Source organism: Protopterus annectens, chromosome 13.part0, assembly GCF_019279795.1.
Source record: "Protopterus annectens isolate FY-2018-M chromosome 13.part0, PAN1.0, whole genome shotgun sequence".
NCBI lineage: Eukaryota > Metazoa > Chordata > Ceratodontiformes > Protopteridae > Protopterus > Protopterus annectens.
In genome coordinates, this window is record NC_056747.1 from 1,203,683,850 (window position 1) to 1,203,700,468 (window position 16,619).

At 39.2% G+C, this 16,619-nt stretch overlaps 1 protein-coding gene across 1 annotated transcript in view; it reads right to left on the minus strand.

Moving 5' to 3' along the window:
* Nucleotides 1-16,619, minus strand: part of TANC2 (tetratricopeptide repeat, ankyrin repeat and coiled-coil containing 2) — a 2,676,984-nt gene that overhangs the window by 448,672 nt on the left and 2,211,693 nt on the right. Inside the window, exon 16 of the mRNA XM_044055212.1 lies at nucleotides 5,818-6,003. Within this exon, the coding sequence (XP_043911147.1) occupies nucleotides 5,818-6,003 (186 nt within the window). The remainder of the gene's footprint in view (nucleotides 1-5,817; nucleotides 6,004-16,619) is intronic.

A 16,619-nucleotide genomic window follows, 5' to 3' on the forward strand; every position in this document is an offset into this window, starting at 1 on the left:
ACTCGTGTAAGTGCTTATAAAGTGCATTTGTGTAGGATTCAGCAGTTGTACCTCTATTGTCCGTCTGCATGGGTGTCGTGAAGTTTGCCACTTCTGTCTTAAGAAGCGTGAAGTTGGCTTTGGATAAACTATTTACAGTTGTTTCCCTAATGGGGGTGGGGGTGGGATGTGGATGCCTAGGGTGATTAGCTTGTGGTTGGATCTGACCAATGAGGAACTGACCTCTGGTGTGGAACACAGGTTGCCCATGTTGGTAATGACCAGGTCTAGGATATTGCTGCCCCTGGGTGGGGGTGTGGATAAGTTGATTCAAGGCGTTGGAATTTATGAATTCCAGAAAACGTTGAGCAAAAGAGTTGGTACATGAGTAGTTTTCCCAGTTAATGGTGAGGTAGTTGAAACTGCCCATTATTAGGGTGTTCGGTTGTACCCCAATATTTTTCAGTGTATCAAGAAATGAGGAGTGGGAATGCTGGGGCATGGTGGGGGATCTGTAGCAAGCTAGAATTTGGATTGCGGTCTTGCCCAGAGTTAGTTGCACTTGTTTAATCTCGGATGCATTATGCTGAGCGATTAGCCTGGAAGTGTGGATATCCTTAACGAATATGGACACGCCTCCGCCTTTAGTGTTTCGGTCAAATTAGGTGGCCAAAAGGTGTGGTAAGAATTATAGCCTGGTAATGCAGGGGTGCTCTCTGGAGCCTTGAACCAGGTCTCTGTCACTGCACAGATGTTGATGTTCTCCATTTTAAGGAGTGCCTCGAGTGAGTGCATTTTGAGGTTTAGACTTCTAGCATTGAGTAGCATTACCCTCAGATTTTGCTTGCTTGTACCTGTTACAGTGGTGAATTTGTCATTTGAACCTTGCCTAAAAAAGGCACTATAGGAATGGCAAGAGCCTTAGCCAGTATACGGAATGCCAAGGGCGACAGGTGCAGGCCATCTCTGGCAAAGCATTGTGGTCTGTTGATCATGTCATCCCAGGCAGACAGATACTGGATCACCTTAGAATGACACCAGAAGCTTAGCCAATTGTTGAAGTCAATGATTTTGTCCTTGTACTGTGGTATCATTCTGGGTGATTGCAGGGTGCTACTCAGGGCTAGGGTCATACCTGCCTGGGCTACAAGATCGGAAAGCTCCTCCATGTCTTTTTTCATGTAGTCCAGGGAGGTACATCTCAGGTCATTCACACCAACATGAACAATGACAGAGTCATATTTGTACTTGTTGTGGAGTGACCTGAGTGCATGCATTATGTGGCGGATCCTGGCACCCGACAGGCAGCTGACAGTAACTTTCTCCTTGTTTAGCCTGGTGAATGAAACATCAGTGTGCCTGACTATACAGTCACCTATGACTAGAGTGTTGGGTACGGTGTTATGCCTTATCGGATGTGGTTGAGTGGCACACTGAGTTTGTGGGCTATGTGTCTTTTGGGTTGTGTTGGGAGGGTGGAGGTTGCTTGCGTTTCTGCTTTGGAGGTCCCTGTTGCTTGGGCAGATTTTTATTGAGAGCGATTTTTATTGAGAGCCTCCGCGAATGTAGGTGTGTGTTTTGTGTTTCTATGTGTGTGTTTTGGTGGTGTAGGTTTTGAGGGACTATGTGATGAGTGTGGTGTGGTGCATTTACCTTCTCCTCTTGACTGTCTAGTTCAGTCTTGGGTGAAGAGAGCTTTGCTTCCAGTTTGGCTATGTTAGTGCATCTCTCACAGGTTGTAGTGTTGAGTGTTAGGAGGAGGGGGTTGTCTGTGTACATGAGGCAATTGCTGCATTGCCCCAAGATAGACAGGAGAAAACATCAGGAGCTGACCCTTAGACATGCCTGGATAGGTGCTTATTTATTAAGTATTAAAAACTGTTTTCCTCTAGACAAGTGAGGAAAGCTGAGTGTTGTAGTAATTTGTAGCTTATTTAGTGCTTACAACGAGTTCTGAACAAGTGTTGAGCTCAAAGAAACAGATTTGATTGCCAAAACTAAAACTGGCTAGTTCTAAGGGAAAATTCGAAGAGCAGACTTTATGGCGCTGGAAATACTTTAACCTTAGATAAGCGGCGATGCATAACATGTTTTTTTGATAAGCTACCTAGTGCTTACCACTCCCACTGATAAGCTAGAAGGCTTCCCTCCAACACAGAAAGGCTTGGGGTCTCAGAAACTTACACACAGTCCTGGATACAGCAAATCTGTATCTGGACTAGACTACTTACAGGAAAGACAGGAAACAAGCTTAGAAATGTTTTGTTTTGGGTGAAGTGGAAAGGGAGAAGATAATTCAAGGTTAAGAAATTAAGTGGGTTGGCCTTCTCAAATGTTCTCCCTGTATTAGGTAGAATGAGGTAATGACACTAGACTGGGAGGAGTGTCCCAGATCAAATTTACAGTAGGGGTGGGCATCTTCAAAGTCACCAAGTATAAGAACATGATACCAACAGCGAGGGAGGGTGAGAAACAAATATCAGAACAAACAAACTCAAACAGATGCTTAACAATTGCAGAACATTTCTAGTTAATACCTCACACAGTGAAACTAGCTAGAAAAGTATGCAGCAGACAATAAAAGTGCTATAAATAACTCGTAAACATAAGCAAAAAACAGGATACTTAATGTTATACATCACAGATCAGTTTGCTTAGTGCCCTTCCTTCGATTAGCTCAGTGTAAAATGGCAAAAACACTCAAGTTAACTTAAGTAACAAAGTTGAAACCTGAAACAACTTTAAAAAAAAGCTCGAAAGAACCAATGAGGTGCTTACTCCAAGCCGTAGACCAGGTAACCCCAATCAGCCAATGACCATAAACACTTCACTCTCACAGAAATGCAATACTGGCTTTGGCTAAACTAAGATGGCCTGGAACATGTGCTCAGACACACAGCCTCTACCAACAAACAACTAGGCCCAAAACACAAGCCTGAATATTGACAATGCTACAACTACCCACACTATTTAGGTAGAAAAAACTGCAGAAATGTTTAAACAGATAAAGGAGCAAGGAGACCCTAGAGAACGCTTTTAACTGCTAACAATTAAGTTACACAACACACTCCTTGGCAGGAAATCAGAACAAACCCAAACAGATGCTTAACAATTGTAGAAAATTTCTAGTTAATACCTTACACACAGTGAAACTAGCTAGAAAAATATGCAGCAGACAATACAAGTGCTATAAATAACTCAGTTTGCTCAGTACCCTTCCTCCTCCGATTAGCCCAGTGTGAAATGGCCTTTAAATGTTAATCTTGTAAATAATTTTTAGCTGATACATACATATATATATATATATATATATATATATATATATATATATTTATATTTATATATTTTACAAAATTTCTTGTATATATGTTTCTGTAACATATCGTTTATAAACACCGATATGGGTCTGTCCAATTGTAACTACTATGGAGCTTTTCTCCCTGGCCTCTATTGAAAAGGGACATCTGTTTCCCAATCGGACTATCCTGGTAACAAATGCAATAAACAAATAAATATGGGATGATTCAAAATAACATGAAAGGAGAGCTACAAGGGTCCAAAGAAGGCAAAACACATTGAAGAAGACTGAAAAATTTTCTGTGACAGACCAGATAAACTATTTAGTCTATTTGTGTCAGAAACTGATGAACCTTGGAAGAGGTCTTCAGTGAAGTGGTATTTTATCTGTGTACTTCCTGAAAGCATCAGTTCAGAAAAAAAGGCTAAATTAAAAAAGATTCAGATGGAATGAAGAGCACGACACTCAGACTGTGAGAGGTTAAGGTCACAAACACATGTACTTAAAACACAACAGATTAAATTAGAAAGGACTGAACTGGTGAGGTATACAGGATACCTATAAGATGACAACAACATGGAGGTACAGGGTACAAAATGAGGGCCAGGAGGTACAGAATGCAGTCCTTCTGTAAGACATCACTGGTTAGATTCAGTTCTGAGGAAATACTACTTAAGAGCAAATACATGAACATGGCCTTTCTCTGTGAAAACAGCACTCCATCAGTGACTTAAACGTAGCTCAGTGCATACCCTCTCTCTGTTGTCCTAACACATTAAATTCATAAGCTACAGTTCAGAAAGACAACATAGGATTAAAATTCCATCTATCCTGCCTGGATAACATTCTATTAGGTTAGCAGGCACTACACTGGTCAGACAGCCTTAGTATAGGTACCCATCCAGGAGAACCTCAGTGAGAAGTGATAAAGTCATTAAATGAGTCCAGCAATTTTGACTTGTGGCAGGCTCTAAACAAGGCTCAAGCGACAGAACAAACTGACAATGAAGAATTTGTTTGTATTGCATCCTATATCACATATTAATACAGTATATCGAGTAGATAACAATTAGCTAGATCAACAAACATGTTTTAATATATAGTAAAATGGCTTAGTGGTGAAGACTTCTGTCTCACAGTCCAGGGGATCAATCTTAACTTCTAGTCACTGTCGGTGGAATCTCATGTTCTCCCCACATCTGTTTGTTTTTTCCTCAAGTACTCTGGTTTTCTCTCACCTCCCAAAACCTGATAACAGGCTTCTTTAAACTGATACTTACTCCTGTCCTTGTGTCTTGGGTCATGGCTGGGGTCTGAGCACCACTTCACTTACCCAGTACCAAATTAATCTTTTTAACTGCTAATTCCAGTACAACTGATGCATTCAGCAATACATTTATTTTAAGCACAGCAAATCACTCTTTTACATCACTCTTAAGGAGTGTCATCCTTTTTATCAGTCATAAGTTAAACTCTTCAACAAAATTAACTCCTGTATTCCACAATACAGCTATCTTTAATACAGATGACAGGAAAATAAACATATGACTTTTACAAAGACACAGAAAGAATATTTTGTTTATACTTTGACATTTTCAAGCATATTGCCAGTAAATTACATAAACAAAAATCAAATTCAATATTACCCTCTGAACAGCTACATATAGCAGTACATAGGCACACTTTAAATAGAATGAGGCTAACAAAACACTCTCTGAACAAGATCAGAAAGGAAAATACAGCAATGAGTTCTGAATCTAGTCAACAGCCAGACTAAAGATAAAACAAGACTAAATGCTAGGCAGTGCAGCTGCTACGGACTACTTCTAGGCAGTGGAAAAGGTGCGATAGAGAATAACAGCACAGATACCCCAGCAATGATAAGTAAAGTAGAGAGTCGATTATCAGAAATGTCAATTATCTGAACGCAGCCTTCCACAGCTCACAGGTAAGAAACATCATAAAATCTGAATATGTAAACATTATATGTATTTGCTTGTGTTTTTTGAGCTTCTACTACAATAATATACTATACTATACCATTTTGTACTTACAGTTTGTTTTATTTTTCTTGTTTAATGTTAATCAAAAACATTTGTTGAAGGGTTTTCATCTGGTTCAATTAAATGTTTAATTATCCAAACATTTTGATTATCTGAACTACCCTAGGTCCCAATTAGTTCAGATAATCAACTCTTTACTGTAGTCTGCTTTTCAATAAGGATCTAGTGTACATGCCAAGAGCTGTGTGTGCAATGAGTAACACAGGAGCAAAAGCCAACATTTGATTCACTCAAAGAAGGAAAGAAAGAGGAGCAGGAAACTGGATATAACAGTCAATAGGATTACAATTGTGTTAAATTTCTAGCAACTCATTCTAGTTAATTTGTGAAAATAACTACAAAATGGATAAGAAAGCAAATTAAAAAAATAAACTTATACAGGGAGGAAGAAAAATGGAAAGTACTGTGTTCTTCTTCAGGTCAACTGTTCATATGCACTTGGAGTCTAGTTTAATAATACCAGGAATGTTATCTTACCTCATTGTACCCCATGCTGGCTGCAGCTATCAATGCCTGTTGAATAGCATGACTCTTCTTAAATACCCCTTGCTGTTGACCGGCCATTGTCCAGTCACATTGAATAAGGTATTTAACCACTTCCTGGTGACCTCGAAGGGCAGCATGAACCAGTGCACACTGTCCATTCTTATCCAAGTGATCCACCTTGAAAAGCAAAGACATTAAGAAATTAATCATACGCTTTTTGATGTAGCACTACATTTAGCCAGTTACAATCCATGCAGAGTGCTTCTATGTGCTAATTTCACAGTTTTACACTCCTACTACACAATGAGATTTGTCTCTGCCAGGCATAAAACTTTGTCTAAATAGTTTTTAGCCAGTCAGAGAGTTTGATCTCAGATCTGTGAGTTACAGTTAACAACCACTGCATGCAAAAAGAATGAAAAAAAGCAGGGTTTGTGAAGAAGTTTATCATCCAAGGATCACATAATTTGAATAAACTATATAAGAAGGGAAATCCAATGCAACAGTAGCCTGGTTCCTTTCTGTAGTGATGATGTGGTATACCATGATGGCTGGCACTGTCACGTAGTGATGAATCATACGGAAAAGAAATATTTGGAATGTAGGCAAGTGTCCAGATCAAGAAAAAAAAATTCCAGTCTGCTAAAGAAAAATATAAAACCAAAAAAGAATAATCTGAAATAAACAAGTTACGCTGGCATGGCTGAAATGCTAGATTAGCTTAACTCATAAGTAAGTGACAGCCGGGATCCGAGTAACCACCAGCCTTCCCTATGATCATTTCCTGTTCTGGCATCAGCACACTCTACTATACCTCACAAAATTTTGAAACCTTGATATTTGAGAAATACACAGACAGAAACATGGAGACAGAGAGAGAGAAATATCAAGAGTGTGTGTGTGTGTGTGTGTGTGTGTGTGGTGATGGGGGTATGAGACTGTACTGTTACTTAGGAGACACAAATGAAAAATCATACTTGTGATGTTTACAGGTGTAAAGAAAAAAGCGAAGATAATGTCTCAAGTTTGTCCCTCCGTCTTTTTTTTTTTTTGTTTGTTTGTTTTTGCCCTTAAAGTTGTCTTGAAATGGAGGCTGGTATTTCATTGTTACCCAAGACTATTTACAAGCAGGCACCAATATCAACTGTTGCTACCTATTTGAAAAGTGATCCTTCTGGTTGAAGGATTTGACAGAAAAAAACGAATATGCACACTTTCCAGAAATCAAGTCTAGGACTGCAAGATGTAGCTATTTTCTGGTCCCACATCACGTAGCAGTGTGGGAACACAGACCCAGGATCACATCTAGAATATGAAAAGTCCAAGTCCAGAGTACTCGGTTCTAATGTATGCAAAAACTATACTCTTGGTTCCCACTGTATTTCATAAATTACTTCTGAAACCCACTCAGTTTGCTTTTAAACCCCAGTCAGTCCCTCCAGCACTTTAAATACCAAGGGTGATGGAAGACAAGGAATGAACAAACACAAATCACTAACATCCGATGCACTTGCACACTAACGGGAAAGGGGCCAACATGTAACCGTAAGAAGCAAACATTCAAGCACAATCACCTTGATCAGCTTCCACAGGGGACACAACTCTCTGCCAAGGCAAAGTACATAACTACAGTCAGAGTATCATCATGAATAAAAAAGAAGCAATGTAATCCACAGCTTGGAAAACATCTTGTTTTAATATAAAAAACAGATGACCCTTCAAGACTGTTTTTAAACTCAAACCACAACATTCCTGAAAAGCCACAAAATTGCTTCCAGACTAGCTATATGAATGCTGTAAAAGATTTTTTCCTACAAATACAAAAGGAAACAAGAAAAAACATTATACATATGAAACTAGGTTTTGCAGTTTGCATGTTAAAGAAAAAATCCATCTTCATCACTGATGTTTTATTTGCATTACAGTTAATTCTCTTTTATGATGATCAAAAATAAAACAATGTTCACTTTTTTCTCCTTTGTTAGTGGTTGGTGTTGCTGCCTTACAGATCTTGGTTCTGTAGTTCAGTTCCCAGCTGGGGTGCCTTCTTTACAAAGTATACACACCACTCTTTGTCCCTGTGGGTTTTTGCATGGTGCTCTGGTTTCGCCCCACAACCCAAAGACAAGTTGTAGATAAACTGACAGTCCTCTAAATTCTCCATGTTTTTATATGCAGATTTCGTGTGTATACATGTCTACACACGCACACAGTGTAATGGACTGGTATCTCGTCCAGGATTAAATCTTTGCATTTTGCGCCATGATTTGCAAGACAAGCTTTAGCTTCCCTGCAATCCTGAATAGGACAAAACAGGTATTGAAAAATTAAAATAAAAAACAAAATTTAGCTAATCAAATTATGGAAACGTTCCTTTTAGCTTTGTAACTTAAAAGTTAACATTGGATGTACTACAGCTCTCTAGAGATGTTTGCCTTTTAGGCTATAACTGCTGGTAATAGCAACACAGTAGCAAACAAAAATCTCTTTTTCTAGCTCACATGACATCAATTGTAAAAAAAAAAAAAAGAAAAAAAAAGGATCAAGGTTTACTATATACAACTCATGTAAGCTGGAAAAGTTGTCTAGTATAAATATGGGGACTAAATCTGCTTGCCCTTCTAAGCTGTGTTGGTTACCTCCAGTGTCCCTCTTGTGGTTGGTCTGCTCCTGACTACAGATGACCACTTCACATGAATATGAACATAGCAAAAAGTTACAGCTGTATTTGGAAACATTAGCATGGAAATGATCAGCTCAGAGAAAATCAGCATTGCTACTCTAACTGCACACCTATATATTTTTTATAAGGTGATGCACAGGAAAACATAACAGATTTCAAGATGATGTAGACAACATAATCAACTATTATGAATAAAAGAAAAATGCAGAATATAAAATATAGCATTCCAAAACTGAGAGAGAGAGAGAGACATGAATCCATGCAGATGTGCTCTAGACCAAGACCTCTGGCTACAAATTGTTGTTCACAGGTTCATAGGTATATACTAGGCTAATGACCACTAGGGCCTTTATAAGCCTAGCCATGCAAACTAAATTTATCTGACAAGTTTCTGTGCCTTATAGGTTGTTCTAAAGGATATATGTTAGCTAGGACATGACTTAATGGCTGCCTCTGTACATCTGAGACATAGGTGCCTGAACTGGGGTGAATTTTTGATTTCCCTTTAATTTGTTTGTTTGTGTCTTTCGGCTTTTCCCTTTAATATGGATGGAAATCTATTCCAGAGAATCAAAATATTCTGAGATAAACACCTATCCCTCCAACATGTCCTATTTATGTCATAAGTAAAGTTAGGTCCTTAGATCTCATAATTTTGATGATGTTCATTCTCTGGATATACAAAAGGCCCATCAGAGCGGGATCCAGGATGCCTTGTATGCCAAGTATAGATCATCTCTCAGCAGTCTGTAAGAAAGAGAGTACAGAGATACGGCTTTGAGGTGATCTGCAAAGGACATTGTATTTACCTCTGTATTCTTTTTTGTGAGGAACCTCTGTGGATGTGGGTGTTAAACTCAATGATGGGTCTGATAAGGGCCAAATACAGTGGCACAATGACTTACCTGGACCTAGATGCCAGACCCTTATTTATAAGTTGAGCGATACAGACAGACTTTCTTACTAACTTTGATACACATGTTGATCGAAGTCCAGGTTACTGCCTATATGTCCTCAAATACCTGACTACTGTGTCTACTATTACGGGTCTTATGGTTATCCTTGGCCTGGAAGCTGTCTTTACCTCCAAATTAGCTTTCTTGGACTTCTTTAGCTTTCTTAGTTGTCTATTTAGTTTGATGACAGACCTCTTCTTTTGGGGTGTTACTGTTCCTAATTTTAGCTGTGACTTTTTTTTGTTGGGCAACCTGTTTAATTTTGGATTCCAAGCAGGTGGTTTATTTTCAGAGTTTGTTTTGGGTTTGCTTCTGAAAGGTACAGCAGCCTCTATGCTACCAGTGACATGGTTGTTCAGAGTTTCTGTGAACAATTCCGCATAGGCTGCTGTGTCACTTTGGGTGTGGAGGGGCTTGGGATTTAGAGAGGCTATTGCTTAATAAAACAGTTTGCCTTGGAAAAGTTTATAACTGTTACAAGGTTTGCTGGGGTTGCAGAATTGTTTTTTTTTTTTTGAGTACTTTTTGTTTCAAAGGAAACCGCTTTGTGATCTGACATTCCCAGACATGACATGACAGTGGATGGGATACAGCGTTTTTCCACATCTGTGAGTAACAAGTCTAATATGTCTGTACTTCTGTTGGACACATGCACTATCTGATCTAGGATGTTTGTACTTACAAAGTCCATGAAATCTCTGAGCCTGCTAATTTGGGGTTGTTTAGGCTTCCTTCCTAGTCTATGGAGGGGTAATTTAAGTCCCCCGTGAGTATGGTACTTGGTTGAAATGGAAGTGTCGGTCTAAGTATGAGCTATGAATTTCAGGGATATAGTGGGGGACCTACAGCTTTCTGGTTTACAGTACGGGACTTTATCTATGGTAATTTGTACATGGAGTAATTCCAGTATGTTGTCTTCTTTAACCAACCCAGAGGTATGCTTGTTAGTCCTTGTCTGTGTAGTTGCTGATCTAAACATATGGAAGAGACTGAAGCCTTGCACTATCAGGGTACTCCCTGCAGCTTTAAATCAGGTTTCTGTTACCGCACAGATATCTGCGGTCTCCAGGACAGGACAACTTTAAGGGTATGAAGCTTCTTGTTTAAATTCCTGGCACTGATCAGAAACACCCTGATATTCCCAAGGGTTTATTTTGCTACGTTGGAAGGTGTGTTAATTTGACATTGCCTAAAAATAAGGCAATATGGGTGAGGACAATGCTTTAGCCAACACTCCAAAGCATAGAGAGGATAGATGCAGACTATCCTTGGCAAAAGCAAAGTGGTTTGTTACCCACATCTTCCCATGCTGACAAATACTGTATCCCCTTATAATGACATCAGAAACTAGGCCAAATATTAAAGTCAATCATCTTTTGTTCTTATTGTGGTATCATCCTTGGTGAAGGTTGAATGCTGGCACATACCATACTGTGATGCATAATATGACAGCTTCCTAATGTGATGCATAATATGACAGCTTCCTAATGTCTCTCTTCAAATTGCCTAGGGAGGTATGTTTTAGTCATTTCCACCTACACTGGCTATGACTGAGTCATACTGGTACCTGTGGTACAATGACTTGAGGGCATGCGTAACTTGGCAGATTCTGGTTCTTGATAAGCAACTGAACATTATTTTCTCTTTGTTAAACTTAGAGATGGGGCATCAGCATAGGTTCATAAGTAAGTTCTAGGCTAGCTGCCCTTATGGGTCATTTTAAGCCTAACCAACTTCCCTTTATGTGCACAAATTAATCAATCCCATTTAGTTACAGAGTGACATTACCCATCCTAGGGTTGATGATTATATAGTACCCTAATGAGAATAAATGGGATCATATGATATATAATTTAAGGGGATGCATGCATGGGATAAAGTACTTAGGACCTGTCTCTGTCTATCAGTAATGCAGGGGGCAGTCTTGGGGTACATTTTCTGTTTCCCACTCATAGATCCAAGTTGCGCTTGAATACAGAGAGGGATGAAATTTAAGGTGGCTGTTTCTGCTCCACAGCAGCAGTATGTTCTGTGAAATTTACCTGTTCCTTCAAACCATTCTGTTGATACTGCAGAAGAGATCCCTACACTAAGCATTTCTTATGCCACTGGACTTCCTGATGTGCAATAAACCATCAGTACAGGATAAGAGGATGCCTTGTATACCAGACAGTGTTCACCTTTTAGCAGTCTATAGGATACCGAGTGTAGTGACAGGGCTTTGACTCGGTCCATGTGGGACATGTTTAGGATTTGTATCCTTTTAGTAAGGAATCTCTGTGAGCATTCCAGTTTTTGCCTCCATCTGGACAGACACATGCCAAAAGATGCATTATATTAAATGACTGGCCAAATGATGGCTGAGTAAAGGGAACAGTGTTATCTCTAGATTTCAACACAATACCTTTGTTTATAAGCTGTGCAATATAGAAAGACTTTCTTACAGCAATGGACACAGGTTGGTCAAAGGTTAGGTTGCTGCCCACAAGAGTTCCCATATCCCAAACAACTGTGTCAACTCTTACAGATATATTGTCAATGTGGTAGTTCCCTTAGTTAAATGAGCTCGCAAAGGATACAATAGTGCATTTTTTGGCATATAGTTTCAGTACATGACTTTGGAACCAGTTATCTATTTCTTCATTTATTGATTCTGAAAGTATGAGTGTTTTACCTGCAGTTTCTTCTTGTGAGGAAAACTCTGCTTTAAGTGATTTCGTTTCTTCTACTGGACCAGTTATTACCCATTGTTTACAGTATTTGTATAACTCTGTTGATCCCTTCTTCGAGGGTTATGGCCACTGGTACTATTTTGAGAAAGTTTTCATGGCTGCATTCATGGAAGCTCTCAGATAATGATGTCAAAAATGAGTTTTTTAATTCCCCTTTGAATAGAGATTTAGTTTTTGGCACCTCTGTTGCACTGGTAATCAGAAAGTGTGATGAAAGTAGTAGGCTGATGCAAGGAATATGATGTTTTAGCCCTCCCTTTCCAAATTTTCTAAGGGATTCTATAACTCGTCATCCAATTTTGGCAAAAATCAGAACAAACAGTCTTAACAAAAACAGGTAAAAAGACTTTTAATAAGTAATAACAAAAGGGTTCCAAAAACAAGCCATGAACCTCCCAAAACCAAGGACGGTCCAGCAAGAGGCACTGTGACCCCTCCCACCTTAGCCTCCTTTTTTCTTCCAGAAAGTCTTAATTTTCATTTTTCTCTTTGCTAACTGATAATTTTAGATAAGGGTCATTCATCAAGGTTACAGAAGTCAGTGGTAGGAAATTCTTCCTTTCCAGGGGGTCATTCCTCATCCTCTAGATCAGACTCTCTTGTTTCTTCTGGTTCTTCATCACATGCTGTCCCAAGGAGTGATAGAACCAGTTCCTCCTTCCCAGGTGGGGAAGGATATTTTTAATACCAAAGAAAGAAAATGTGTGTAGACCAGTTACGGAGCTTTCTTTCCTAATCCTGTATGTCATGGCGCACAAATTCAAAATGATGTCACTTCACAACATGTTAACTCTTCTTCATCTTTCAAGTTTCCTGGTAACACTAGACATAAAAGATGCCTATCATCACATACTTATTCAACCAGACTTCATGTGTTTCTTAAGGTTTTGTGTGTCTGGATCACATTACCAGTTCTCTGCCTTACTTTTTGGACTATCCACTGCACCAAGAGTGTTCACAAAATGTCTCGCTCCAGTTATAGCTCATTGCAGGCTAAAGGGTATCCACATTTTTCCAAATTTAGATGACTTGCTTACCTTTGTAGAGTCTTTTTCAGTGTGTCAAAAATATCTCTCTTGGGTGACAGATCTCTTACACAAGCTGGGATTACAAGAGAACATTCATACTTCTTCCTTTTCTCCTTCACACAGGATTGTGTTCCCGGGTATGTCAGCTAGACACCTCAGTTCAAACAGCTTTTCTTCCACAGGAAAAAAAAGATCTATATCTAGATCTATTTCTAAGGTTTTTCACTCAAATTTAATCACTGTAAGGGTTTCATGGCTTCTATGATTCTCATGATACCCCTGGCAAGACTGCAGATGAGAAAGTTAACCAGTATCTGAAGTCTCTTTGCTACCAGCACTAACACCTTTTGTCTTTTCAAATCGCAGTGCTGAGGTTTGTCAGAAAAGAAATCATTTGGTGGGGACAACAGATATCCTTAAACCAGGTCACCCCTTCTCCCTATTTGTTCCAAAGCAGTCAGTCACCAGAGATGCCTCAGACTTTTCTTTGAGAGCAGTTCCAGTAGGAATAAAGCAGGTCTATTTTACGATGTCGAAACGTAATATCAAATACCTAAAGATCGACCACTATTCATCGAAATGCATTTCTGCAAATCAATGAAAACTTACAGGGCAAACAAACACTTGCCCCGCAATACAACAAAACAAACTAAACCTAAAACAAACCTACCCATGTGGGGGGGGGGGCTACGCTCTCCCCCACACCCCTCCCTAACTAAATATACCAACCCCGAGATCACACTACAGTGGAGGAAAAGGCAACATTGTGTCGCGGGCCAACTACATCTTTGCCCTGTAAGTATTCATCGATTTGTGCAAATGCGTTTCGACGAATACTGGTCGAGCATTAGATGTTTGATATTACGACGTTTTGATGTCATGATATAGACCCGAATAAAGCTGCAGGGTGTGTGGGAATCCAAGGACAGATGCAAGCACATAAATATCTAAGAGATGCTTGATCTGATTCAGGCACTTAACTCTCTGAATCATCTTAGGTCCCCAGGAGCTCTTCAAGTTGTTACTGACAATACCACAGTCATGTGGTACATCAGCAAGTAGGGGGGGGGATCAGGTCTTACCCCCTTTGCAGGCTAGCTAAGTCAGCTTGGGATATGGCTTCACAGCACAATCTCACACTACAGGCATCCTGCATTCTGGTAGAGCAAAACTGTGTGGCAAACAAGCTGATCAGGACCAGGCAGACCCTCATGAATAGAAACTAGGTCAGAGGGTCTTCCAAGAAATTCCTCATGCAGACCTCTTTGCCTCCCCTCTGAACAATCAGCTGGCAAGATAAGATTTAGGACACCATGCAAGATAAGATTTAGGACTCCATGCAAGAAGGCCTTGAATACAGATGTCTTTTCTTTTCCTTGAACAGGAATACTCCTGTGTGTTTTTCCACTCTTTCCACTATCCAGGCTACTTTTGAAAATTCATAAGGAATTCCCCCGGAATCACTGTGGTGACTCTGTTCTAACCCAGGCAACTATGGTTCTCCCTTCTTCTGGAAATGGCCAAGGGCAACTACCACAAGCATCCTCACAGACCGGATCTACTCACACAAGAACAGGGGTGTCTGATACACTCTGACATCGAGCAAGTTACACTGCCTGGATGATAGGGCCTTAATTCCTTTTGGCACTTGTTTGCTGAGGACGTGCAAAAGCTACTAATGGAGACAAGAAGGACTGCTACTAGAAAATCATATATTAGCAAATGGAAAAGGCTTTCTAATTAGTGCCAAGAACATAACCAGTACCCATTCAGGGCCAGCTGTTCTCTGGTTTTACAATATTTGTGTGTGCTAGTATCTTATGACCTTTCTTATTGTTCTGTCAAGGTTCAGTTATTGGCCATTTCAGCATGTTTGCCCATCTATCCTCCTCTTGCAATGCAATCTCATGTCAAATCTTTTTGAAAGGGACTTTGCATGCACAACAAGCCTCCAAGTAAACCGATAGCCACTCCATGGGATTGCAATTTTGTTAGAGAAGCTATTTACAGATGCACTAAAAACACAGAATAATGACTAATAAGTACTACAGCCAATGGCTACCGCCTACTTCCACTAGGTGAATAAACTCAGTCCTCAATGTAAAAACACACAAAAAAAGTGTACTAATTGCAATGCTATCCCAGTAATTTATACAAATCCCACTGAAGCTATGCACTTACTGTTGAAGTCTACCTTGTTAGTTTTAACAAAGCTGATTTAGGCAAGAATAAAAAAAAATACTTACAGTTAAATATCAATGTAGAAATAAAGATAAGATCTAATATGGAAATGTTTCACTGGTAGAGTAAACAGGAAGTCATTAAGCAGACCAGAAATTACATTAGACAAGCTGATAAAATATGCCAGCTCCCATGCCATTTCAGAAATAAAAAGGAAGAAAGAGGGATATAAACAGGATGGATAAAATGACAAGGAAAGAACAAAAGAATTAACAAAGAAAACAACGTGAATGTTAATAAAGAAAAACAAAATAAATGAATGAAGCAAGCAAGGGCAATGGAATCATTTGCATTTCCTGAAAACAATATAGGGTTGATTAGGAGGATATATGAAGAATAGGAGGCGAAAATTAAAGTGGTGTGTGTGTGTGTCTGCTTGAGCAGAGGAACCAGGCAGGGGTATCCTCTTTCCCTTTATTATTTGCATTATATTTAGAAGCACTGGTAAAGAAAATAAGGGAATCAGAAATTCAAGGATATAACTGGTATGGCAGTCAAGAAAAGCTGACTTTATTTGCAGATGATATTATTTTATACCTGACAAAACCAGAAAGAGACATTACGGTGTTGTGGAACATTTTGAGACAATTTCAGATCTTTTCGGGATACAAAATTAATAAAGCTAAAACAAAGACAATAGCGGTAAATTATATACCCACACATGAACTGGTTCAGGAATACCCATATTTATGGGGACATGATAAAATGAAGTATTTAGGAGTAAAGATTAAAAATTATTCTAGTGTGGCAGCTAAGGATATGTGGGAAGAGACTAAACCAAAGATAATACAAAAACTGAGAAAATGGAAGCTTTTTTTATATGGATATGGATGGTAAGATACAAGCAGTTAAAATGTTTTTAGTCCCTTTAATCTTATACACAGGTCAAGCATATTTTTATCAAGTTCTGGGTAGCAATTAATAAGGAAATGAAGTACTTTATCTGGGAGGGGAAGATGACAAGAGTCAAGTGGGATAAACTGATTCTTCCATTAGAACAGGGCAGATTGGGATTACCCAATTTGAAGGGGTACTTCAGAGCTGCACATTTAAGACTCCTATACATAGCATAAGCCGAAAACTATAATTCAAAATGGAAAGGGGTGATGATGAAACGGGGGGAATCTCAAGAAACAAGGAAAGACTGGGATTT